The sequence below is a fragment of the Trachemys scripta genome, chromosome 4 (assembly GCF_013100865.1).
Source record: "Trachemys scripta elegans isolate TJP31775 chromosome 4, CAS_Tse_1.0, whole genome shotgun sequence".
Classification (NCBI taxonomy): domain Eukaryota; kingdom Metazoa; phylum Chordata; order Testudines; family Emydidae; genus Trachemys; species Trachemys scripta.
The window spans coordinates 94,785,567-94,812,975 of record NC_048301.1 but is presented as its reverse complement, the minus strand read 5'-3'; the positions used below and the strand labels follow the sequence as shown (position 1 = coordinate 94,812,975).

General features: G+C 39.3%; 1 protein-coding gene across 1 annotated transcript in view; it reads left to right on the top strand.

Annotated features, from left to right (window-relative positions):
- Positions 1 to 2,881: 2,881 nt before the first annotated feature.
- PARVA (parvin alpha) overlaps positions 2,882 to 27,409 on the top strand; it is an 89,409-nt gene continuing 64,881 nt past the window's right edge. Inside the window, exon 1 of the mRNA XM_034769985.1 lies at positions 2,882 to 3,121. Coding sequence (XP_034625876.1) covers positions 2,983 to 3,121 — 139 coding nt within the window. The 5' untranslated portion in view covers positions 2,882 to 2,982. The remainder of the gene's footprint in view (positions 3,122 to 27,409) is intronic.

The window sequence follows — 27,409 nt, the reverse complement described above, 5'->3', positions numbered from 1 at the left end:
TATTATTGTATGTAGTTTTAATTCAATGTTCTATATATGTTCCCAGACAGAAACACTAAGTTAAGACGAAGAGTACGTAGCAGGTAAATTAAGGCTAAAGAACATTACAGTGATGTTGTAATTATTCCAGTACTAAGAATTTCAAACCAGGAAATTCAGAGTTAAAGTTTTATACTTAAAAGAATTCCAAACATGTTAAGGTAAATGCACAGTTAAAGCACCCCAACAACCATAACTCTGCCACTATAGTGTCCCCAGGAAATAACAATTGTTATTAAGGCAATTTAATATTTGTGGTCTCAAATTAGATTAAACTGATTTAAAGGCACATTCATTTTTTCCCCTCCCCCCTCCCGGCACCAAAATCTCTCCCATAAAAGATGTTGCATAATATCTTATTCTGAATTAAATGTCCGTATTTTGAAAATAGAGGAAGACCGGGTAGAAAAAAGGTACCAGAGCTTTTTAGTTGAACAAGTAACCTGGCAATTGAACATTTAGTTCAGATTTTGCATGCTAGAAGGCTATGTGCCCCAGTATGCATTGTAGCCAGCAAAATATCTGATTTGTCCTTTCTGTCTTTAAGATGGAATCTTGTGGCAGAAAGGCAGCCAGACCGGCACTTGAAAAAATCTTTTTCATCTCCTGTGCCCATAAGATTTACATCCATAAGCACGTATTTATATGCATAAATTAGGTATAAATGGGAATCTAGCTGTGTAATTATGTGTAAATATCCAGGCCTCCTGTGTGTGCTCATATGAATGTCTTGAGGCTATATTTATTTCTCTCTCCTCTTTTAGAAAAGTCTCTAACTACATCCTTAAAAAAAAAAAATTAAAGCACCTACTGACCTGATCCACGCAGTGTCTGATTAACAAAACGTCTGAAAAATAGAGTTGATTTTAGTAGCATGTGAAACCCGGTAGAATATGCAGATAACTGTTCAAAAATACGATAAATGTTATGAGTCAGAGAGAGCAAACGTAAGGAAATGTGATATCCTGCCACCCCTCAAGCCAATGCCACTTTTAGAACAATGGCACTGTATGGCTGTATAATGTTGTTCTCTAGGGCATGTGCAAACAGTATACAGTAAATACTCATTTATGTCTGTCTCTCATCGGATACTCACTGTTACTGACTTGTAAACACAATTATTAACTGATTTAGAAATATCCTCATGGTAATTTCATTTCACTTATTATGCCTAATGGATAGCCAGATATTTGCATGAAGTGTGTGTGGCTTTTTGCCTAAATTGTTAATCAAGTGATTAAGTGGTAAGTGAAAGTAGCACATCCAGATGACACTAATGCTGTCCCACTCCTGGGCCTCTCCTGAACAGACTGCCAATCATGGTAAACTGTGTGGTTTTTATATACTTTTCTTCCAGGCTACTTGTTTACAAATCAATTAAAAAAACAGGGACGCAGTGCTTCTCCTTAATGGGAAATATACTAGAAAGCAGTGTTTCTTTTTCATATACATATATTTGTCACATTACTGACTTTTCTTTCTTTTGTTTTTTCTTACTGTATATGTAATATATGTTGCAGTTTTATGTTTCTTTCTTATCAGTGAAGTATATTGTACCCACATACTATGGTGATGGATGCAACAGAGGGGAGTGTGTGGAGAAATATAGTTTACGACAGGCGTAGGCAACCTATGGTGAGCTGATTTTCAGTGGCACTTACACTTCCTGGGTCCTGGCCACCGGTCCGGGGGCCTCTGCATTTTAATTTAATTTTAAATGAAGCTTCTTAAACATTTTAAAAACCTCATTTACTTTACATACAACAATAGTTTAGTTATATATTATAGATTTATAGAAAGAGACCAACCAAAAAAAGTTAAAATGTATTACTGGCACATGAAACTTTAAATTAGAGTGAATAAATGAAGACTCGGCATACCACTTCTGAAAGGTTGCCAACCCTTGGTTTATGAGATGAAAGCTCATTTGGAAACTTGAGTATTAACTTGCAAAAAGCTTGATAGTGTTTTCTTATTAGCTTGTTGTCTGTCTTGGTCAGATATTGTGGAAACATTCACCTTAAACTGTAATCTTTTCCACCCACTTTCAGAATTTAGGAATACTGATAGTAGCATTTAGTAATTTGGACTATGATCCTGCAAACACTTCAAGCAGCTGAGTAGTTCTTGTGGTTTAAATAGGACTAATCTCATGTCATCTGTAAAGTTTGAAGGATAAGGGCTGGTTTGTGGCCCAAATCCCAACCCGATGAGCACAGTATAAGGATCTAAATAGGATGGAAGAGAAGCCTGAGTTGTAGCTGAGGAGCACTTGGTGCACCTTTTGGGTAGGAAAGAAGGGCATGTGAACGTGGCTTTTAGCTAACATTTTGTGCCCACGAGCCTTGGGGCCATGTGGGTACTGGCCTGGGCCAAGTGTTAAATTAGAGAAACCTGGCCTGATCTTGCTTTGAAAGATCAGACTCTGATCCCTTGGGGGTGTCATAAATTTATTATTCATAGTGTCAACATCTCTACAGAGAAGCAAAGTTAAGTCCCCTGCCCGGCTGAGGGCACAGTTCATGCACTTAATATCAGCAGGGTCCATCTCAAGTAGGATGCACCTGCCTGGAAGAGAGGGAGGTGGTAGATCTTCCCCTCTTCTGAAAGCTAAGCTCCTAGTGCAGATCCTGGAATCCCTACTGCAGTAAACAAGCCAACCGCCCGGCCCAGCCCGGCCCGCTGCCCCCAGGAGCTGGGTTGGCATGTGGCAGTACATGGCGGGTAGAGGCTGAAGTTCCTGGCGTGCAGCAGAGGCTGAGTGAGCGGGGAGCGCACGGAGCGGCCTTCCGTGGCGCAGTGCGGGAGGGCGGGAGGGAAGGAGAGAGCAGGAGCTGCTTGAAATGCTTGAAATAATTCCGCTTCCGTTTGGAGCAGGGAGCAGCCTCTCGCTCCAGCTGGGTTTCAAACCTGCCTCCCCTCAGCCCTGAACTCGGGCGCGGCATGGCAACCTCTCCCCCGAAATCCCCCTCGACCCCCAAGTCCCCCACCACCCCCAAGTCGCCCCCGTCGCGGAAGAAAGATGACTCCTTCTTGGGCAAACTTGGCGGGACCCTGGCCCGGAGGAAAAAAGCCAAAGAAGGTAAAAGGGCCAGGTTGGCCCGGCTGCTGGCAGCGCCCTGGGCAGGGCGGCCCTGGGGAGGGGAGAGGGGCTGACTCAGAGGGCTCGCTGGGGTGGGGTGTGGAGGAGAAGCAGGAGGGAGTGGCCGCGCCCCCCACCCACCTCCCCGTGCGCTTTGCCCTGCGCTCCCCCTGGAGCAGGAGCGGGAGCGGGGCGGACGGGACCGTAGTGCTCGGCGCGCTCTGCCCCGCAGCGGGGCGGGAGGCTGCGGCCGGGCCAGGGGGCTGAGGGGCTGGGTGCGCCCGGGCTGCGGCTCGCGCTGTTTTTTCCTGTGGAACGCGTCACGCTCCAGAAAAATGCTGGAGCCCGAAGCGGGGGCGGGGGATCGGCTCCTCTAGGGCTCATCCTCCCCCCCTCCAACCTGAGCGCGCTCCCAGTGCCCTCCCCCCACGCCAATGCCCCCTCCCTGCTCCTGCCTTCTGCACCTCCGAGCGCATCATCGGCTCCTTAACTATGCGTAGCCTCTGGCTTGCTTTGCTCGCCCTAAGCCGCTGGGGCCGGGCGGTCTCGTTTGGCGGAGGCTGGCAAGCCGGTTAAACTCGTGCTCTGGCTAATAAGACAAGGGTTGTCTTTAATGCAGACTCTGGGGTGACAGGGCCTCTTTGCGCGCTCCTCGGTGGTGCTGTGCTGGGAGGAATTTCTTCCCAGAATGGGTATAAAGCAGTGAGTGTGTGTGTGTGTGCATCTCAATTTATGTTCCCTGGGAAAATGTGCAGTTGGCAGCTGGACAAGGCCAGCCTAGAGGGCGATTTGTGTGTTTATATTGCTGGAGCTGCTTGCGGCGTTCAGGGAGTGGAATTTGTAGAGTTTTTGAAATGTACCTTAAGCTTCATTTTTATCTTCATTTCAGAGCTGATTGGAGAATCTAGCAATTACAATTACGAAAGAATAAGGAGCCAAAGGGGACTGTGTGGGGGGAATAATGTATTTGGGCTGAATAACCAGTTTCCTATAAAACAGAAGTAAAAATCATGAAAAGGATGGCAAGGACTTCTCACTGAGCTTTCTTACTAATATTCTAATGAAATGATTCCTAAGTGGATGTTTGGGAGATGCACAAATTAAAGACTTGTGGGTGGTGGGGTTTTCCAGGAATGTAGGATCAGATTTAGGTGGAGCAAGGGAAGATGTTGGATGAACACTTAAGGAATTTATGCCATTTCACTAAAAGAGGTGAAGTGCCAAAATAAAAATAACATACACATAATGGGTCTGAATCAGCTATATGGCCACATTCTGCTATGCCACCAGTGTGAAAGGGCCCTAAAGCTGTCTTTACTAGTGCATGGAGGATACCTTTCTATGCAGATCTGTCCTGTTTATGCAGCTATCCAGCTTATACAACTCTTCTCACTGTAGTTCTTGTATCTACTCTGGTATAAGGGTGATCCTCCCATGGTTTAGAATTAGTTTTCCTGGAGGAAAAGGTGCATTGGCAGGTTGCCTCGGGCCACACCAAACCTCTGCTTTTGGTTTTGTTCCCTTGTAGCAATCTGGCATAAGCTGGAGCAGACCTTAGGCATCTCTAACTTCTTGCAGGGCCCCAGCAGGAATAGTGCAAAAGTCAGTTTTGAGCACCCGTGCCCTGAACTGTGCTCTGTGCAAATCAGCCACAAACCAGAATCTGGACCAGTATATTTAAAATGTAGGTTGTAACACTAACTGAAAAAAGCAAGTTCCACACTAAGGATGATCATACCCTCCTTGACTTGCCCTGTTATGGCAAGATGTGGCAGCACAGATTACTTTATGTACAGTTGCATGTTGATCTGAGAGGTTGGTGGAGTATCGAAGCATAACAGGAGGAAATAACAGAGTTATACTTACCTTAAAATTTCTTTGTTTCTGTTGCTTTATGTCAACAAAATTATACAGTTAATTTCCTTTATTTTTCTCATTTATTAAAGAAAAAAATATTTAAAGAAATGCATGAGATTAAAGGACCTACATATATTTGTGGTATATATTGTACACACGAATGATTCTTACTACAGTGGGGATTTTTTGTCTGAATCATATTTTTCACTGTTTACAGCTTTACAAATGATTTCATTTGACATAGTGCACATTTTACTAAACATGTTTGATGATGTTGATCTCAAAACAAAGTAAAATCTTTTTCTCTCTTTAAAGTTTTCTTGTAGTCTGTGACCCTCTCTCAAAGTAACTCATGATTAGACTTTTTAAAAGTCTAGAATATTAAAAGAAGAGACCACCTTTTCCCCTGTCAGATTTTGTGTGAGCCTGGTATCGTGATTAAAGCAGGGGACTGGGAGTTTTGGGTTCTATTTCTGACTTTACTGATGAGTCACTTTAGCCCAGATCCACAAATGGACTCAGGTACTTACCTCCCCACTTCGGAGCCGAAGCCCAAAATTTACGTTCCATTGAGATCCTCAAAACCCCTGCTCGGCTGTAAACCTGGGATATGGGAAACTGAGATTCAGTTTTGCCTTTTGCCTGATGAGGAGAAAGAATTTAAACAGGGGTCTCCCACCTCTCATGAGAGTGCCGTAACCACTGGCCTATGGGATATTCTGATGCAGGTCTCTCTCTTTCTCCTATTGAAGCTGTTCCACTTTTGCTAAATAATTAAATAGTCATTGGAGTAGGGGAACTGGACTCTTGGTCTTCCACCTTCTAAGTAAGTGCCCTAACCACCAGGCTGTAGAGTCATTCTCACTCTTTCTTTCTGTTAGTTAATGTTGGAATAGGAAATATTTCATTCTCAATATATGACATGAATACGATATCCAGCTTTGTTCCAAATACATCTTTGAAATACATACTGAATTTTCCCTCACCATTATGGACAATTTTATCATCTGCATCTGTACAGTTAAGACTCCCCTTTTTCCTGATAATTTTTTAAATAATTCCTTATTTTCAATAAGCCTACTGGCCATAGATATTTAGCTGTTACATTCAGCTTCGCTTATCAATTGTCCACATTTCTTACTTTCTGACTTGTTACTTGCCATTAACTACAACTTTTCCCCCCATTTGTTATATATCGATTTGTAAGTGTTCTGAAACGATTGCTAATTTTCAATCCTACTTTTCTGTTTAGATTTTTTATCTCAATCAATTCTGCTCATAATTATTTTTAGCTTTAGTAAGTGGACCCCTTTAAACCTCCAAGTATTTATATTACTGGCTGGGCCTGTATTCTGTTTGCACAAAACAAATGTAATTAGGTTACAATCACTTGCACCTAAGCCATCACTTTTATTTACTTGATCAAGTCATCTTTGTCAGTCAAAATGAGGTGTAATATTGAAATACCCTTTGTTGGGTGCAATACTACTTGTGTTAGAAAATTCCCTATAATTTATAGAAAATCCAATGATTTTTTTACTGCTGGCAGCGTGAGACCTCCAGCATATGTCCCCTAAGTTGAAGTTCCCTTTGCTTACATGTTTTTTCTTTCTACACATTTGAAGTAGATTTTTAAGAAGCCATTTGTCCTGTTCTCTAGTCCGATTTAGTGGTCTGTCAAACACTCACCAATATCTAATTTTGTACCATATCATTTAAAACATTGATCCATAAACATTTAAGATCCTGTGATTCCAAGATGTCAATCATCTAAAACAAGTAATGGTATCTTTGCTGTAGAGTGCCACCCATCTCCCCTTTTACCCTCTCTAAACAGTGATTTTAATATTCCAGTCATGCAAATTCTCCCACCAGATTTCTGTAATATCAACCATGTCAGTTTATTCTCATGATTTAACAGTTCTTCCACTTTATTATCCAGGCTTCTAGCACTGGGATATAGCAGTTAAAGAAAGAGTTTATTCTCTTTAAGTGTCAATGGGACTTCTGCTCACATAGATGCTCTTGAAAATCCCACTCTTTATCTTTCTCGTTACATAATATGTTTATATCTTTGTATACATCATATTGTTACATCTAGGGCAAGACATTTTAAATTATTTCCCCTGGCTCTTCACAATAAAGATTAAAAATTAGCAGTAGTTCTGAATGATTAAAGAAAATATATTTTACCTATTGTAGGTATTATGATAGGCTGTTACATATTAAAACTTTTTGTATTAAGTGTTTAGATAACGATTGTAAATAATACATAATACATATCCAAATGTGACTTCACAATTGTGTCATCAAAAAGTCCTTTGACACAGTCAAGACAATATTGAACTCTTTTACAAATTATAACAATAAAGGCAGTGCTCAAATAGTCTGCCAAATCAAAGTCCAGTTGGCATTTAAAATGTCTGTTTACGGTGAAGAGTTATATAAAAATAAACTAAGGAAACTGCTTGTGAAAGCAATAGTAAAACCTACATCATTCCAAATGCAGGAAAATAATTTGTTTAGAATACCAATATAAAATTCCTTTATATGAATATTTGTTTCATTTAGTGAACTTTTCCTTCAAGGACTCGAAAGCTGTTTGCAAAGGTTGGTATTATCCCTATTTTATAGATGAGGACACTGAATGATCTAAACAAGTTAAGTGACTTCTCCAAAGCTACACTGCAAGTTTAGTGGCAGAGCAAGGAATAATACACGTTATTCAAAATAAAGAAATACTTGACAGACTATAAAGTACCATGCCAGGATCAAAATCAAGCGAATAACCTGAGTTGCTCCTACCTAATAAAGCTGATTTCAGCTATGGTCTGAACAGATGTTAGTGCCACAATAAGGAAATGTTTATATGTAAAATATATTGTCACTGAAATAATTTTTAAAACAATTTTAGAGCACCTAAATTTTGGAGATGAGAAATGTAGTTTGCTTTATACAATGTGTTAACATCATTTCCTCTCACATGGGCTCTTGTACTGTATTTGACTGGAAATTTGTCATTGGCCATTGGTGTAGCTTAAGGATGGATAACTAAACTCTTAATGTTGGAGCTAAAAAGGCTGCTTCTCTGATAAGATAAAAACTCTTGTAATAAAAAGGTTATACTTTCTGTTAACTGTTGTATCCAGTGACATAAAAATCAAATGCCTAAATCTGTGTAAAATGTATTATAACTTGTTCTTGTAACATAAGGATAATATTTTAATACTTGCTTACAGGTGACATAACTAATTTTCACTTAATACAAGAAATAACCTAAACTGGATAGGATCATATTAATTGGAGCAGGATCAAGCCCTTAAATAAATATTTAAAAGTTTAATTCATCCCATATATGAAACTGGAGCAGGTTCAATCGTATAACTGATGGATAAATACCTTAGCTGGCCTATAAAACCCATTTTACTTGCAGTAATGCTTTTTACCAATTAGAAACACTTTTGTAAGCTCTTCATAGTGTTCAAGACTACTTTCTAGCAAATCTTTAAGGTAGTGGAAGAAGAGAACAAAATGATCTCTTCCTTTTTTATTTTCTGGTGTATTCCATTATTATCTTATGAGTATTTCATGGTGAGTTCAGTAAGGTCACATATGATTGTTCTTCCTGAATGTTCCTGGCCTGGGCTGATGGACATAAAAATTTCACACCTCATAATAGCCTACCTTAGTGGAGAATCTTAAAAATTGGACCCTGACACTCTAATAAATCTGTGATACATTCAGCAAGGCAGAGCAAAGTTCAAAATTGCTTAAATTGGCATAGGAGCAGATGCAAAACAGACAGTTTGGGCCCATGAATTGGATGGAGAGCAATTACGGTTCAATGTATGGGCTCAGTCAGACTTCCAGTTGATATGGCATCAATTTTAAGTAATTTGGCCTCTCTTCTATCTAGCTTATTTGGTGCTGATGGTGTAAGAGTTAGAATGAATTTTCCTGCAGCTTCCACTTTTGTGACATTATCTCCCTCATTTTTCTGTATTTTTTATTTTGTTTTCACTTCAGTGCTAGGGGTCAGAGGAGCTTGTATTTCTACTGACTTCTAAGGGAAGTTAATTATGTTAGAGTATATGTTTTAGATTTTCCTATTTCTTGCTAACATCCCCAAAATTCCCAGCCTTTAAGCTGATATCAGGTTGGGTTCCTGAGCGTAATGTAGTTAGAAATAAAAAAATAAAATTGACTGCAAGCATGCGATGGTGTGAGCTTTTCAGATATTTTAAATTATTTGAAATGTATACCTTTAATAAAAAGTCAGTAACTAAAATGCTGTGTCATATGGCTGATTGAAGGACAAAGGAATGCTCTGCTCTTGATATATATGGCCCATCATGGAAGAAATTTATTCTTTAGAGTACAAACAATTTTCTGTTTCTTTTTGAGACCTGAGTACTACTTTTTATTAACCCAATTCTGCAATCCTCTTCAAGTTAAATACACATTTAGTACTCATGCAAGCGGTCTTAGTGTAGTTAGTGGGCCTATTTGCATGACTAAGTACTATTTAGCCTGATCACGGGTTGCAGAATCTGTCCCCATTTTTGTAAATTCTACAGAAATATGGGATTAAGGTTTGTTCGTCTCTACTTTGTGCTTCATTTGAAGGGAGTGAGTAGGGATTCTAAGAAAGTTTAAATGGGTTTTTACTTCTACTCTTGGTTAATGTTAGATTTGAAATGGGATACACACTGGGAAGAGGAATAGGTACGTATCAAGACCTTCTTATTCTGTATGGGAAAGTAGGTAAAGTTTGTGAATGAAACATCAGTATTTTGTCTCTAGGCCTTATTATCGCATTAGAATTGCAGTATGCTTGTGTTTCAGAGATCTGACATGGTATATTTCCTCAGGATATTGAAGTTAATGCATAGCATTTGAAGTGTAGTATGTGATTATAACCTTCCTCTCCCTGGTGTACTACATTTATGCACATTCTCTTCTTCCTTATGTACAGCCAGATGTGGTCCTGGGTGTCAGGTGATATCACCTCTGAAAAATGAAATAGGTTGGAGCAGGCACTGAGAAATGGAAAATACAGTGAGTTGATTAAAGTAGCAGGAACAACTGAAAATAAGGAGGAAAGAAATGATGAGAAGAATAGTGAAAGAGGAGAATCCAGATTGCCTCACCCCTAAGAGTCAAATTACTTTTATTTCTTGTCTCTTTGCTCCTATAGACCTTTCTGAACATATCTACAATATTTATAAGGAAAAGAAATTCTACCCAGATAAAGACTTCAGTCTGTGAGTTTGTCTCAGAAAATATGTATCAACTGTTTATAAGGGCCGGTCTACACTGGGGGGGGATCGATCCAAAATACGCAACTTCAGCTACGTGAATAGCGTAGCTGAAGTCGAAGTATCTTGGATCGAATTACCTAGGGTCCACACAGCGCGGGATCAACGGCCGCGGCTCCCCCGTTGACTGCGCTACCTCCGCTCGCTCTGGTGGAGTTCTGGAGTCGACGGTGAGCACGTTCGGGGATTGATATATTGCGTCTTAACAAGACGCGATATATCGATCCCGGATAAATCGATTGCTACCCGCCGATATGGCGGGTAGTGAAGACGTACCCTAAGTGACAGCCACCACTATACCTTTAATGGCAGGGAGTACCAGGTATGTGCTGCTTGCATTGAAGCAATTGTTCAGCACAAGACAGCAAAACTGCAGAAGTAATTATTCTGTGCCAGTGTGGACAGGAAATACAAGTTCAGCACCTGCAATGGTGCCACTTGCCCTCCCAGTGCAGTCTCACATTGCTCCTGCCCACCATCGGTGACAACTCTGACAGTTTGGAATGCTGGCTCTTTCTCCCGCCAAGCTGTTTCCCACTAGTTGCAGGTAGTTCCAAGAGGAGCTGAAGTGGTATTTGGATGTTTTCTGCTCTGCCTTCACTTCCTGACCTGTTTGCACTAGTACTGCTCTCAGCAATAAACAGGACACTGTTAAATAGAACTTCTGTTTTTAATTATTTAATAAAAAGTTTAAAAAACACATTATCATTTGTATTTGGGCTAAGCACTGTAAACACATGCACACAGTGAATACAGTCCCTGCCCCAGGGAATTTATAATCTAAGATTCTTCAACATTATCTTCTAAGTATTTAAATATCTTTCTATCTTTTACTCCCCTCTCTGAGGCTTTGTAAAATTTAAATTAGAATATTTCTGACATTTCAGCACCTTTTAGTCTCAGTATTGCCAACTCTTCAAAATTTTATTGTGAATCTAGCCAATATTTGGTGTTCTCTTGCAGCTTCAGCTCCTGGAGTCTTGTGGTTATAAGAGATTCTCACCTTTCATTTTTGTAAAGTATGTTTCTAGCTCTGATAATTGCAGACAAAAGCTTGAAAGAGTGACCTGAAAGTGCACCCTAGATGTTCAGAAACCAGAAGGCCAATAAAAAGAACCCTTCATTATTTGTTAAAAATCATAACATTTAAAAATAATCTCCTAGGTTTTTGGCACCTGGCTTATGATTTTTGACAGTACTGCAGTCTTTTAAAAGTATTTGCTTACTATTTAAAAAAAAAAAAAAAAAACTCAGTAACATTATTTAACTTTTAGAATCCTGATTCTTTCCCTCAAGTTGTTTTTAGTTGTTGTCTAATCCTATAAAAAAGAGACAGTATGTGATGAAACAAAAGTAAAAAAAAGGTTAGAAATTGGGACAGTCCCCTAAGGCTCATATGTGAGAGATGCTACCCCTATGAAATAAGCATACGTCTGTACCTTGCTATGTCCTTACTAAGGCAGCCAGTGAAGCAGCATCTGCTGGATACCAGAGACTTGAAACTAACGAGGAAAGGTTAGTACAAAAACAGCAAATTATACATGGAATCACTAGTGGAGAAACACCCTCCTGCTGTCCTTTGAGATCTTACCATCTAGCTGTCCTACACCCACAATTTGCATGCTATAGTCCATAGTCCCCCTAAGTCCAAGGGAACCACTGCCACCAATGTGATGGGTGCGGGTAGGGGTCTAATTCTGGGTGCAGGGGGTCCCTTTGAGGGTTGTGCTTGCACCTGGTCAGATGTCTCTGGATCCTAAGGAGCAAATAGTACCAGTGCAATTGGAAAACAACACACTTGGAAAGCCACAGACAAGAACAATTCACTTACTTCCTTGACCATTGCCACTCATCATCAAAGTATCCCTGTGTGTCCTACTGAGGGAGAATCACTCAACCCAGGTACAGTACATTCTTCTTCTAAGGGCAGCATCAGGAATTTGACACATGCATGGAGCTGCCTATTGAGGTATCTCAGGACTAAGATGCTTGTGGGATACGTGAGCTGCCTTTTCAAACAGAATGTGATTTCCCCATGCCACATTTGTATTTATTTATTTTTTTGTCCGATTTACCTTTTGATTCAGAGTCTTTTTCATGCATTGAACTGTTTTTGCATAAGTCCCGGTTTAATCCCTCTTGACTTCTCAATAAGTCTCTTTTGTGGAAAAGAGTTCCTGGAATCTTTGTGCTTGTGTTTTCTATGAAAATTGGCATGCAGGCTCAGAGCCACTAAATTCTTTTTGGAACTGAGTCAGTCCCAGGTTAACTGGGCAAGTTGCTTGCTGCAAAAAATGTTCTTTTCCCACTTTTTTTTTTACCCTGAAATAATTTCTTCATCTTCTGTTCTTATTGCTGCCGAAACAGAATAAAACAGAAATTTCCATAGAGTAGATTAAAGGAAGTGTAAATATACAGTTTTTTAAAGCATTCTGTGTTAGGTGCTGAATTCAGCAGAGCCCTATTATTACTAAGTATGGTTAAAATTACACATGGTAAAATTAGTATTGTGAAAGCCTGAGTTAAGAAGGATTCAGCATTCTTGGGAGCATCATTCACTTGTGCCAGATACTACCTTCAAGGACTGTCTTTTAGTTCTGAGTTTTCTAGCACCTACCATAATGGGGGCCTGGTCCATGACTAGGGGTCCTAGGTGCTACAGTAATACAAATAATAAATAATTATTATTTAAACAGCAACTGTCCACAAATTATAGATCTGATCTTGCAAATGCTGCCAGTCATAGTGCAATGGGATTAGCAATGTTGTGTTATATGCATTGGCAGGCCCGAGCCCTATGTCTGAAGATACAAACATCTCAGAACAGGGAAGGTACTGTGATCAACAATGAAAATGGGTCAGGCCATAGGCTGTGGCCAGATATGACAAAGGGCACACCTCCTGATCACTCCAACTAATTTCACCTCAGTCCCAGGTGAAAGGAACTAGATACATAGCAATTATCCAGATGAAAGGTAGAAAGGATTAGCCTAAAGTGTTGTTTAACATCATCATTAATCAAATGGGGGAACAGCCTTCAACAGTTTAAAATTAACATCGATGTTTCAAAATTAAAAGTCAAAGCAATAATCGGAAGGAAAGGCACAGCCAAAAAACAGCTCAGACTCTTGTGTTTTTATTTCAGTGTGAGTTTTCATTCATTCCTTTGGATTTAGCAGTATTGCTATCCCAGAACTATTTGACAAAAGATACACATCTGGACCTCAAGGATTAATGTAAATCTAGCTGAATAAAACCACTCCAACATAATAAATAGAAAATTATCTTGGTTTCATTACAGTCTTTCCTCAATACAATGAGCCCCTGTAGTCAGGATAACCTTTAATTTTAGATTCAGAGCAAAAGAAAATACCACTACAGTTTTCTTATAGTTTCAGGAATCTGTCTTGAAGGTGAGGAATCCTTGAGGTTTTCTCATCTTCAGCCTTATCAATGGAAAAGATCTCCAGGGCTCTAGAATGAATGAATGAATGAATAATACACTGGGAGGCCCTAAATCCTCAAGAAACTCCCCAGCCTCCCAAGACTACTACAGACGCCCCCCTGACTTACGTAATCGTTCCGTTCCGGAAAGCCTTGCGTAACTCGCATTTTGCATAAGTTGGAAACGTATACCCCTACGTTACGCAAAAATTTCCGCAACTCGAAAATCCTATTTCTGACTTATGGAACTTTTTCCGTAAGTGCAAATTTGCATAAGTCGGGTCTTGCGTAACGCGGGGAGCGTCTGTAGTCTAAAGTTTTGAGAGTCCCACTAGGCTGGTATCCCTGAAAGGCAGCTTATTTTTTGTGTGGTTCTTTACTTTGTTTGATGACTTTGAAGACAATGTAATACAATGCAGGGTAACCCCCTTTTCTCACCCTGCCCCTGGCAAAGCAGTTTAATTAGTGTCAGGCCTCCTAAATTTCTCACCAATGGATGGCAGAGTTGCCTGAAGTTTAGATAGACAAACCTTTTATTTATTATTTCATTTGTTCTGGCATGTTGGACCCTGGGTTCTGAGACCCTTGTGGAGCTCCACAAGCCTGAGTCAGCTGACGTGGGCCAGCTGGGGGTGTTAAATTGCAGAATAGACATACCCATTGAGTCAAGGCTGCACTGTTAAGCTTAGTGTCTTCCCCTAGTGGACCCAGGAACCAAAACACCCACAGTAACTGGAACTATTTAGGGCTAAATCATGGATTTAGCTGCAGCTCTGCACTGGAGCACTATTGTACCATCCTGTTCCAGTATGAAAACCAGAAGGCAAATACTTCCCAGAGCTTCCCATCTTACAGATGCTCCTGGCCTGAATTTAGTAGGAGACGGGAAGCTTTTTGGGCTACTCTCTGCCTACTCTCTCTCCCGTTTCCCAACTCAGAGCCATCCCTGTGCTCCTTTGAGTGCAAGGGCAGTAGTTTATGTATCTGTATAAGATAGCAGAGGTTCCTCACTCCTTTCCCACTATGTGTAAAGGGGGAAACTGACTAGCTCTTAATGAATAAAGTACAACCTTTTCTATTTAATGTCTCAACTAATACTTATTCGTGTATTGTGTTACTTGATCAATGTCCTTATCTCTTTTGAGAAGGGAAGAGGGAAGGAGTAGGTAAGAGAGTGAATTAACTCACCTTGACTGACTCAAATGTGAGCCAAATCTGATCAGTGGTCTTAAGCAAGTCCCTAGTTCACCACACAACTTGGCACAGTTGCACATGGTTGGCAACCTGTGCTCAGGCCTGGGGAATCATAGGAGCAGAAAAACAAGGATGCTGTAGGTCAAGAGTGGGTTGTATTTGGCAAAACTGTGTTGGGAAGATTACACAGCATCTGCTTGCATTATTCCTGCACCTGATTCTAGGCTCAGACAATTGCTAAATTCACTCAAAATATTAAAGAAATAAAAATTAGACAAAGAGCTGTAAGGCCAAAATTGGGTTGAATAAGACACTTCAATGTCCTAAATGTTCTGCTCTCCTGTTAATTGTGTAGTACTGTTAACTATATTTAGGAAATGACATTGTGAAATAATAGTGTATGTGCTCATGAAACATTGATGTTAAATGTGAAATTCAAGAAAACACATTTGTCATGAGCAATGATATTGTTTAGCTCTAATATTTGATTTCTCCTTTTTAGACTTCTTATTAATGTTCACAATAGGTGTTTTATAGTGTTTCAATGGCAGTCAAACATCCCGTTTTCAGTTTTCTTAGATAATTGTTTTTAAGAAGGAAAATGGAACACCTGTGATTCTAATACCATGACATTTATGTGAATCATTTTGGGCATTTTTAAGCCAAGTTAAGCCCTAGTGATTTATTTGATGTCTGCTTACATAGGCCTGACTCTGCCATTTTCAGCATGCATTGAATGGTAGTGTACTCTGCAAGTAGTTCCGTTGGGTAGGATTAACCCTCCCGGATCTATCTGTTAAGGCAACTTTATGCCCTCTCACATGGAAATAAAGAAGTGTTTAGTAAGGGTGTGGGGGGCATGTTAGACACTTCAAAGGCACCATTTCCCACCCTGGGACATTAGGTTCAGAGTGGTGAGCAGAGACAGGGTGGGCTGGGGGAGTAGCTATACGCTTTTCAGTCCAGTGGGGATTTATTAGAGAAGGATACAATCTGATGCTGTAATATCTCTTTTTATAGAACTCCCAGGGGGTAACATGGCTCTGCTGGAACTGTTCTGGCAGGGAACTGGGCAAGGTGCACTCAGACATGCTGTGGAGGCACAGTCTGTGTTTAGAAGATCCTGCCTGGCTTCTGATCCCTGCCCTTCCCAGAACCATGCAGTTTATGACATGCCCCATGACCTGTTCCAGGGTGAAGGAGGAACCCTGTCCCTCACAAAGGAACAATTAGGGAGGAACGCATAGAGACTTCCTACTACAACGTCTTTCTGCAGGGTATACATGCAGAGTTAGCTATTGTCAGTCCCAGCAAGCAGAGCAGGAGCAGGTAATTAAAAAACAGTGATCCAGTTTCAACGTTCTGCTTTATGATGATCAGGTGAGGTGGCTGCAGGGTTGTCAGAAATTATTAGAGCCTCTTCAATGTGGAAGAGCCAATATGGTATATTTAAATGGATTTTTTTCTAATAGTGCAGTTTAGGGCTGAAATTTTATGTATAGCACTTTATCATGGGTACAAAGAATATCTTCTGGATTCTATATTATAGTGGTTGTTGTAGAGAGCACTGTGGTTAAAACTGCATAACAGTTTCCATTCTGACCACCTGAAGAAGAACTCTGTGTAAGCGCAAAAGCTTGTCTCTCTCAAAAACAGAAGTTGGTCTAATAAAAGTGTAACCCTTCTGCCAGTGGAGTCGGTAGCAATGAGGGCTGGGTTCAATATCTAGGGGTTCCTTTTCAACAGTACAACACAGAACCGGATTTAGAGAGGGAAATTTAAAATGGTTCAGAAAAAAATTACACACCACCGCTGGGCACCTCTGAGAGGCAAAACTTCCTCACTCACAAGTACAGAATCTGAGTGTAAAAAAAGAAACTTGTAATGAAAGGAGGGAAGTCACCTGACATTAATTAGGGAAAATGACACAAGCAGGATTCATAATCGTAAAGCTGTGAGCAGGACACTCACCCCCAGAGTGCGTGGGGCAGAGCCTTCTGCCTCAGGTCCTTGAGTTCTACAAGCAAAAGTTCCTTTTCAGTGCCCCTTTCTGGTTCCCTCACCATACCCCACTCACAGTGGTTGTCCTTGGTCAGTGAGGACCCAGGGTTCAGAGGTGCATCTGTGAGTTCACCTCCCACCCGGAGAACAAGGCACCTTGCTTGTTCTGCCATCTGAGCACTTGCTCGCTCTGGCTGGCTGCTCCCGCCGGCCGACTGCTTCTCTCCGCTGGCCGGGCAGAAACACTGTCCCACCACAAATGATTTCAGCTCTCATTTAAAGGTTTAAATAACAAAGCCTCCTAATGGAGCCTATTTAGCTCTACCTTTGAACGGTGGGGAGGAACAGGTTAAACCAGACTGGGGACCCTTAGGGAGAGTCCACACCTCCTGTCTGGGACACCTGTCCCCATCCCTCTTACAGTCACAGGAGTCTGGCATTTGAGCCCCTGGCTTAACGAGGTCCTTTAAGTTGAGGGTAACCCCCTCATTTGGGGTTAAGCTCAGTTCTGCTCCACTTTATTCATGCAATAAAAACAACAACATTGATAACATTTCTTAACCAATGCATTCAGAACTAAAGTCATTTGTAAGCTAACACCAGCCAAAGTTGATCACTTTGAGCAACACAGCTCTATCTGCTGGATATCTTGGCAGAGTAGGTGTGTTCATGTAAATACAGTTTGCTCCTGAAGTCTCTCCCACTCCCAGCTAGCTGTCAAGGGAGAACTCATTCAGACCCTGCTTACAAAAGATATCACCACACCCACCTTCTCTCTCTAATATTCTGGTAACAACATAGCTAAAACAACACTGCATATGCGTGTTTTCAGTCACTTAAAACTCTCTGAAACATACACCTTTCTGAACTTTTTTCAGTCCTTGGTCCCTCCTATTCTCTTCCCTTGGTCCTCCTATTTTCTCTGCCTGTGGCACATCATAGTCTAGTCTTCTGTGGGCTGTCATACTTTGGCCTCATGTCAGTTTTGGGGGTTACTGTGTGGGTGCTGACTAGTGTTGGTGGCCTGTGATATACAGGAGGTAAGCCTAGATGATCTGGTGGACCCTTCTGGAATAAAACTATAAAACTCTGCCAAAAAGTAAATTTATCTGGAAAGACTGATTATCAACTCAAACATTTTTGAGACTAAAGGGATTGTTGATAAGTTCTCTCTCTCAATCATGTATAAATAACTTTAATGCTAAAGGTGTTAGTATAAATAACATTGAAATTTGTTATGAAAATAGCTCTCATTGAGGTGAAATCCCTTGACAAAACAGGGCATGTGAAAGCCATCCATATAAAAAAGAACATAGTAAACTGTTTTTTACACAATATGCTACAGATAAGCATAACAACACAAAATAATAGTGAACATTTGCCATTATAGACAACCCACTTATTTTTAGCCAAGTTAATTTCATTGTGAATGTTCTCACTCCCTGACTTCCACTATGGCAGGCTGTGGTGTTGTTGAAAATGAAAAGAATAATACGTGTGTCTAACTACATTATTAAAATCTGATAAATAGAGAGATACTGGATATTTATGACAATCAACAGTGCAAGTAATTTATACAAGAATGCAAAAAATTACATAGTATTGCCCAGGCACATATAATGTTTTACAAAGAAAATGCTATACTGTGCTAGAAACAGCATATGATCATGTAATTAAAGCTTGTATGGTCATGCATACAAAAAGGGAGCAGAGTTAAGGTTACACATACAACCATAAGATTATAATTTCCTGACTTTTTAAGTGTTTAAACATGCAACTGAAAAAGTTCTCTTAACACATTTTTTTTAATGGAAAATGCATGTAAAATGAGAAAAGTACATTGCTACATCTCTGGCATTCATACACAAACAATATAAGCCTCCCTCTGCTGCCTCTACAGTGAGAGAGACCTTTTGATTACTATTCTCAAATCCATCTTGATGACATCAGTGATTGTGTCAATACACAAAGACGTACACAAAACAGATTTATGTGCATGTCGACTGCATTAGAAACATGGAATGGGGGAATCAGTGTAATCTAAACTGCAGAGACATATTTTTCTATATTACTCTTGGAAGTCTGAGACTGTGCATTTCAGCACTATTTTCTTGACTGCTTATGAGCAAGTAGTATTTTCCCTTATGTCAGCTGTAGAAAAAATAGCAGTGCACACCAGAGATATTGAATGGGACTCAACATAGAATAGAATACAGATATTGACCTGTGGGCTCTTGGATGTAGGACTTAACACTCCAGCAGCCCATACATCTTAGGGGAAACATGCAGGTTTCTTCCCAGTGCCTGGCAAGTTGATGATGTTTGAAAGTCACGGTATCAGTCTAATTATGTCAATGGAAAAACTGAAGCAGTCGTATCTTCTGTGCTTCTTTTACCCTTGGTTATTTCTACAGAGTATGTAGCTTGTCTGTATAACCCAGCTCTAGCTCACTTATGTCCAAAAGCCCCACTGCTCTGGTTAGCCAAATGAACAGGCTTCATGCCATGAAAATAGATGGACATGAGTGTAGGCAGCCAAGAGACCATGTATGTGCATCAAGCGTGAATGTTAAAAGTCAGAATTTCTCACAGAGAAATTTCTAAATTGCTCTGCCATTACTAATGCAGCTCTGAGTTGGATTAACGAAAGAGAATGTTTGGTGCTTCATTGAATTTGGCGTAGACGCGCCTTGGGTACATGTAGTGTGGAAGGGGAGAGAAATTTCTCTTTTGTATCTCTGCCTCTTTGGAGTTAGCCAAAATAAGCTTCCACACCTGCGTAACGGGCTGAATAGGTTGGCAGGGTGAGAGTCCATTTTTCCATGGGTTTATGTGTGTGTAAGAAAAGCATAACATTTTGTCAAAGTACGTATGTTTTTTCTTAAGTTTCTTGTCCAGCTTTAGAGTTAAGAATAATGTTTTTTCTGGACCTAAGTCAGCAAATATTAATAGTGGAATATGGATGCAAAAGAGCACTAATATACAGGAGATGCTAGACTCTGGAGCAAATGAGGCAATGCTGTCAATGCTTCAGAGTGTTATTAATTAAAATAATGACATTACAGGAGCTACAGTTACTATCAGGCAAAAAAATGATAATGTTTGAGTGCCAGGACAAATGCAGTATAATATATTTCAGCATTGGATTCAAACAATGATTTGTCCAACCTGTTTTCAGACTGCATGAATATGACAAATTAGGTGGCCAGGGAGCCTTTTGTTGCAAGTAGTTCTATTTTTATGGCCTCTACTTTTTAGGCTTCTCTGACAACACATGCTTCAGGTACTATGAAAATCCCATATGAATTTTACCAGTGGGAGAGACTATTTCTCCTTTTTGATGCCAATAGGAATAGAAAGTATGATCCTTGCAATGGGAAGGGAGGGAAATTTAACGTGGTTCAGAAAAAAAGTACAATTGCTATTTCAAAAGAGCCAATTAAAATAAAATAAAGGAAACATAAGTATGGTAAAGGTGGCTCAGAACCAAAACTTCAGATCCCAACGCCCCTGGAGAGTAGGTCAGATCCTTTTTATGCATATGACCCATATTTTATAATGAGTCAAACTAAAATCGCAACACTTTTTGGTGGGGGGATGTCTGAAATCTAGATCTGAATTTTGTAGTTGGAGTCCAAGGCTAAGCAGTAGTACATAAAATGTAACCATTTTAAGGCTCCGTGCTGTGCATCAGGCTCAGGTTAGATGCTATAGATTCAGGAAGGAGCCTTTCATGTGTTGGATGGGGAATGTTTAGTACAGTGCTACATGTTTATTATGTAGTAATGTGGCTTATAGTCTCAAAGTCCTACCAGTTTTGTTGTAGTTTTGAATACTAAGATCCCCAGCGAATATGAACTGGAAATCAGTGAAGCTATGACAACTTACAGCAGCTAAGGATCTGGCCCAAACTCTCTCAAGTTATCTTTTTCTTAGGCCTTGGCTACACTTACCCGCTAGTTCGACAGCTGGAAATCGAACTTCTGGGTTCGACTTATCGCGTCTAGTCTGGACGCGATAAGTCGAACCCGGAAGTGCTCGCCGTCGACTGCGGTACTCCAGCTCGCCGAGAGGAGTACCGCGGAGTCGACGGGGGAGCCTGCCTGCCGCGTGTGGACCAAGGTAAGTTCGAACTAATTCGAACTAAGGTACTTCGAACTTCAGCTACGTTATTCACGTAGCTGAAGTTGCGTACCTTAGTTCGAATTAGGGGGGTAGTGTAGACCTGGCCTTAGACACTTTCCTAAATTCATCAGATTTATGGATTGGCTTGGAAAAAAAATAAAATCAAAATGACTCCTTTCTTATATTTTGTATCTTCTCTCTCTTTTCTTAAGCAGCTTTAAAATAATAAACATAAATGAAATGGCTTATCATGTAGCATCTGAATAAATGTCTTCATAGAGATTGTTTTTGATGCATACCATACTGGAATGTATACTGGGCTTTATGAACAAATTCCCTACAAGGATTGCAGGATGCAGGTGCTTAGTAGGGCACAAGGTGGCTCCAGTAGCCAGATCACGAGGAAGGCTGAGATGAATTGGAATAAGTTCCAGGAATGAGTTCACAGATATTGACCAAGAGTGTGTCTGAACAGAGGACTGCATTTCTTTCTAATGCAGATATGGTATTTTTTTAATTTGGATTTGATTTTAATGGGGTTTTTTTGGAAGTGCAGTACATCCAGTCCAAAAGAGAGAGTGGGGCTGGTAAATTTGCACTGTATTTCATCCCGGGGATCCTCATATTTCATTGTTAAGGGAACGATTACTGTGTTCCATAAAATATTATGAGCTGATCAAGTTCTTCTGAATAAAAGGTGATTGCTAAATGTAAAGAATAGAATCTCAGTGGATACTGTAGAAACTACAGAACAGAACTCTACAGAATTGGAGCAGGAGTGTGGAATGAATTTGATAAGTGGGTAAAGCTCTGATGCAAACAATTGTGAAGAGGATTAGTGCAGACTATAGTTCTGTTTAGATGAGTGTTGTTTTGCAAGGGTTCAAACGTGTTTTCTTCCAAAAGTTCAGATTTTGTAAAAATAGAATAAAACAGGTTGAGTGAAAAAATAGAATAGCTTAGCAAATTTAGCCAAAAGTATCAACTCAGTATTATTAGTCCAGCATGCCAAAATATTTACAGTATTTTGTTTTCAATGTCTTTTGAGAGATGAACAAGTTTCCTGTGATCTCTATTTTAGAAAATTTTATTCTAGGCATCTCAAAACACTTTAAAATGGGTAGTGGGGTGGTAAGTGTTATTTCCATTTTGCAAATGGAGAAACTGAGGCAAAAAGAGGTGCAGTGACCTGGCTTCCTGTCTCTCAGGCAGTGGTATAGCTGGGAACAGAATTCTAGTCTCCTGACTCCCACCTGGCTTCTAGTTAATGCTGCCTGTCACTTTCACCGTTTTTCATTTTTTTAAATTATCTGTTTTATTTGTTCCATTTGATGGAGGTTGTATCCGTACAGGAAACTGAATTTAACTATGTTTATTCCTGAATTGTTTATTTTTTGAATAAGAGCTGGGCTGCAATTTTTTTCTGGCATTCCATTTCCTTGTGTGACTCAGTCAGAAAGAAAAAAATGTAGTTTAGGGTACTGCTTTGTGACAGGCATTGTGCTAAATAAGAAAAAATAATAACTAAAGAGTATTTCTTTGTTAAGATGCTGTTTGCCTTGCACAGCATCACAAAGGAGAATTAAGATACAAATTTTGAGATGACTTATTTAGTGAAGATCCTGAAATTTAAAAGCGGATTCTTTTGTTGATGAGGGTGTTTTTTTTTTTTTTTTTAAATTGATGAAACTAGTTTAATCATTTATTTATGTGTTTGTTTATTTTAGAAACATGAAACAGTTCATATTTGTTCACCTTGAAAATCTATTATAAAGACATATGCATAAGAAAGAAAAAGAAATATCAGAAATTGAGACTAAAAACAAAAAGCACATGCACCACTTGGACTTTCAATATTCTTTGTAGACACATTTTGTTATGTTAATTTTATCAAAAGTTAACTTTTGAGGTTAAAACAATAACACACGATCCTGAAATACGGGCCTAATCCTCTTGTCTCTTGCTCAGGCAGAACTCACATTGACTTCAGAAGGAGTTTTGTGTGAATAAAGACTGTAAGAAGTGGTCCACTAACATTAAAATATATATAGGGTCAGATCATCAGGTGGTGTAGGTGGGCACAGCTCCATTGAATTAAATGGAATTAAATATCTTGTGCATGGTAGGTAAAACCTTCAGAATACTCTGATGGTACTTTCTTAATATTAATTTGTCAAATTTGAAAAAAAATCTGGCCTTTCTTGGTCGCTTAAGTTCTTATTAGCATGTCTTCGTGTTTTGTGTTCAGGAACTGAAAATATGTATTCAAAAACATTTCACTGTTTTCATGAGAGAGGGAAGAAAATAGAAGTAATCAAAAATTGGAATTAAATACTTTGATAGTTTGGCCAATTAATAGATCTGCAGTTGCAGAATAGGAGGTCTGTGGGTTGGAACTGGCTCTTAACTTAATGTTAACTTACATTTAATTAGCCAGACCAGATGGAAGGTGGCTAAGCTTTGCATGAAGGCTTGTGGGAAAAAGACATAATCTTCCATTTTGTCAAAGGAACTAATACCACAGATTAAAGGTCGGTGTTCTTTTCAGAATTTAAAGCGTGGATGCATAGTGTCTGACAGCAAGAAACAGCAAGGGCACTAGCAAATTAACTTAACCCCTAGATGCCTAGTATACAGGCTCTGCTTCATTTGATCCTACAATTCAAGTCCTAGCACTCCTGTTTGAGTAATAAATCCCTAGTAGATAAGGATTTGTGAATTTCAGTCTTGTATAAGCAAGTAGGGTCACTTCTGGGAAGTTTGTGCTTAGGGGAAGGAGAACAGAGAATTCCCTACATAGCTGAGAAATGACTCAATCCTGTAAATGCTAAGCACCCTGGCTCAATTCAATAAAGCATTTAATTCCATGCTTAATAATAAGCATGTGAGTAGGCAAATCAATGGAACTATTCACGTGCTTAAGTACTTCTCTAGCCTGATCCAGCATGCTCAGCACTTTCAGGATTGAGCCATAAATATGTACCATGTTAGAGCATGAGAATGTAGTAAGAGGAGTAGAGTAGTAAGTGTTGCAGCAAGACATTACACATGTTTAAAAAGAGAGGAAATTAAAGTATAAATAAAAATAATTGTAATGAGAATTAAGGAAAGAAGTAGGTCATGGCTCTGATTTCTCCCTGAGCGTTCAGTCACTCTTGGCGCTGCTTCCTATACTCACTCAAGTCAGTGGCAAAACTGCTGTTGACTTCAGTGATGCAGGAATGAGTCCTTTCTGAACTGCTGAAGAACAATTTGCTCAACAAGAAATTAGGACACAGCACTGTCATGAAATTTATAGGCCACATTGTTTTAGCAGCAAAGAATATTGTGCTCTAATGAAGCTATGAATTCTTTTTAAGGGCCTGATTCTGCCATCCTTGCATGCATTGATTTCTGTGGAATTACTTGCACCAGGCCTACTCCAAATCCTGATGCTCTGAAGTCAGTGAAAAGGATCCTGTTGACTTCAGTGGGTTTTGGATCAGGCCTATGATAAGGTACTACTTTACATGAGTAATGGTGGGAGACATGGGTCCCAAGAAGATTTTTGATGTGATTAGTATTCAATAGAGTTGAGCAAATGTTCTGAAAGTATTCTCTCAAACTTTTCTCTCAAACTTTTAAAAATAATTTGCTTTAGCTATGCTCTCACTCTCTGTAAACAGGTTTTACCGGCATAAATGCCTGAAAATAGAAAATTTCTAAGTCATGTGCATGGGTAACGACGAGATGGCCTGGATTTTAAACTTCACCTGAAGTACTTGCATAACCATTTGATCAAGAAACAGAAAAGGGTATACTATATGACTTGTCAGGCCAGTCATAACTAAACAACATAGCCTGATTGTAAAATACTTGCAGAGAACTGATTATAAACAATGCATAGATGTAAAAAAAAAGTCAAGTAATTTTAAATTCTACCTTTTTTGCTCATACCAATTTTTAAATATCTCATGAAACCAATAGGATTACTTCTTTAGAACTCTGATTTTGATTTATTGAACATGAGTGAGGATGGCAGAATCAGGCCCTAATTCCTGATGAAATTACATTCTTTGATAGAATAAATTAATTAAATTAATCTAATGTATTATTATTTGAAAATTATTTTTTTCACTTCTTGTTTTAAGGTTAACTCACCATAGAAATCAGTATTAGATAAGATGAGGTCTATTTTCTTTCAGAGATATTAAATCTGGTGGTGACTGAGAATCCAAATCCATATTTGAATTCACATTTATTACAGAAAATAATTAATAGTAATGTGGATTTTGCCATAATTTCATTCGAAATACGAAGCCAGCAGAAGTTAATGTTTGCTGCTAATGTTCACATTGTTTAACATCAAAGCTTAGTAACTCAAGATATTCAAATATACTTCTTCCACTTCACCTAGAAAATAAAATAAGACACTTTGGGCTTTATTTGCTGTAAAAACAAACAAACAAAAAAACAAACAAACAAACACACCACACATTTTCATTAAGTGCTATCTGGTACAGGGGATAACTTAGGGAATATAGCACATTGTGCCTATAGGTTGTCAGTTCTAACCTGGCCATAGTAACTAAAACCATCTGAGGTCTGTATTTTTTGTTTGTATTAAATTAGTATGGTGGTATTGGGTTAGCCCCTATCAGATACATCATAGAACTTTAATAAGCTTCAGTAATTGGCCCCCTGGTACTGAATGAGCATGGAAACCTCATCCTATTTGACCTTCTTGAAAGTCAAGGTTGCAGCATATTAAGATAAGGGAACTTGTTCTGTTGCTTTCCATGCTATTCCTAGATTGTGGATAAACGGAGGATTCCAGTCTCCATAGCTGCTATTCTGGCACATTGCAAGGTACACACATTCAATAAAATAATTTAAAGGAAAAACTCTTTTGATTGTGCCAGCTGGCATCAGGGCACACATGTTTTTGAAGTCACCCCAGGACTTTAGAAAGTTCTTTTGTTGTAAAAGCTTTGTGTACACTGAATACATATAACTGCTGATGCTTATACTAAAACATTGTTTTCTTATTGTTAAATAACTTTATCTTGTGGATGGCAGAAGTGGAATTATAGCGGTCACTATTAAAAAGTCAGCATTTACGCACAATTACCATACAGTGGTACTGGAGATGCCACAGTTATTTTCTATTTTGAATATAGGGAAATACTGGCACATGTCAGACACCACTCTGTGGTAACTCTGGGCAAACATTCACAGGAAACTGGAAGTTAACAAATAGCAACAGCTGCAAGTGACAAACAGTAGCCTTTACTTATCGCATGGCTATTTTCAGCCAATCTGAAACCAGGAAAGTCTAAGTCTATATAATATGGTTTATTGAGAAGTGTAAATATTTTCACATTTTTACAGTTGAATTACACTTATGCTGCACATTAGGGACCAAATTCTGCCCTCTGCTATGCTCTTGCCATGGCAGTAGGATTGTTTAGGGGTGACCTACAGTAGGAATTAGCCCTACAAATTAATTTGAGGAGAACATTCAAGAACAGAATGAAACAGATTCTGCCCTGGGTTATGGTACATAGGACAAATTCAGTGAGAAATTGGAGAAATCTAAGAGCATAAGTTGGATCAGTATCTATAAATTCTATCCTGATCAAAGTTGTGCCACAAAAGGCATTGTTAAAAACATAAGAGTTTGAGAACTGCCTTTTTGATGGAAGTACTGTGCAACATGAACCTTGCCAAAAACTAATGTATCGTTTACAGGAAATTAGAAGTTTAGAGAGGATGAGTCAGTCTACTTCAAGGCTGAACAGTTTCCATTTAACTTAAATAACAAATGCCAAGACCTAGAGACAAAACAGTCAGCTACAACAGTTTTCCCTTCTTCAATTGTGTCTTCCATTCAGTCCATGCCATTCTCTCTTTAGGGGAGTCCTCTGTCCCTTTTACTTCACCAAGCATTAGGAGTGGTAAACATAGATCATTGTAACCTTTGGAGGAAAAAATAACGTTCTATATATTGGTTTAGTGCCAATTATCACAGAGTGCAGGTCAGCATGTGCAATTTTTGCCTCCAGGGAGCTCTTTTACAGGAACTTGCCACCCATTTTTGTAACATCGGTCTCCTTAAAAGGACAGGAATAAATAAGTAATCTGCTTTAGCTTCACACTTAATTCTGAAAGGGCACAGGTCGTTTATTTCCAGGCATGTACAAAGATCGTGACATAATTGCTGAATTACAAAGCAACCAATGAGAATGGTGTGTTTATACCAAGAAAATAACTCTGAATAGTTTCTATTTGTAATAGTTTCTACATCTGAATACCAGAACATGTTTATGAAACAAACACTTTTAGTGGTGTACAGTATGATGTTACTCTA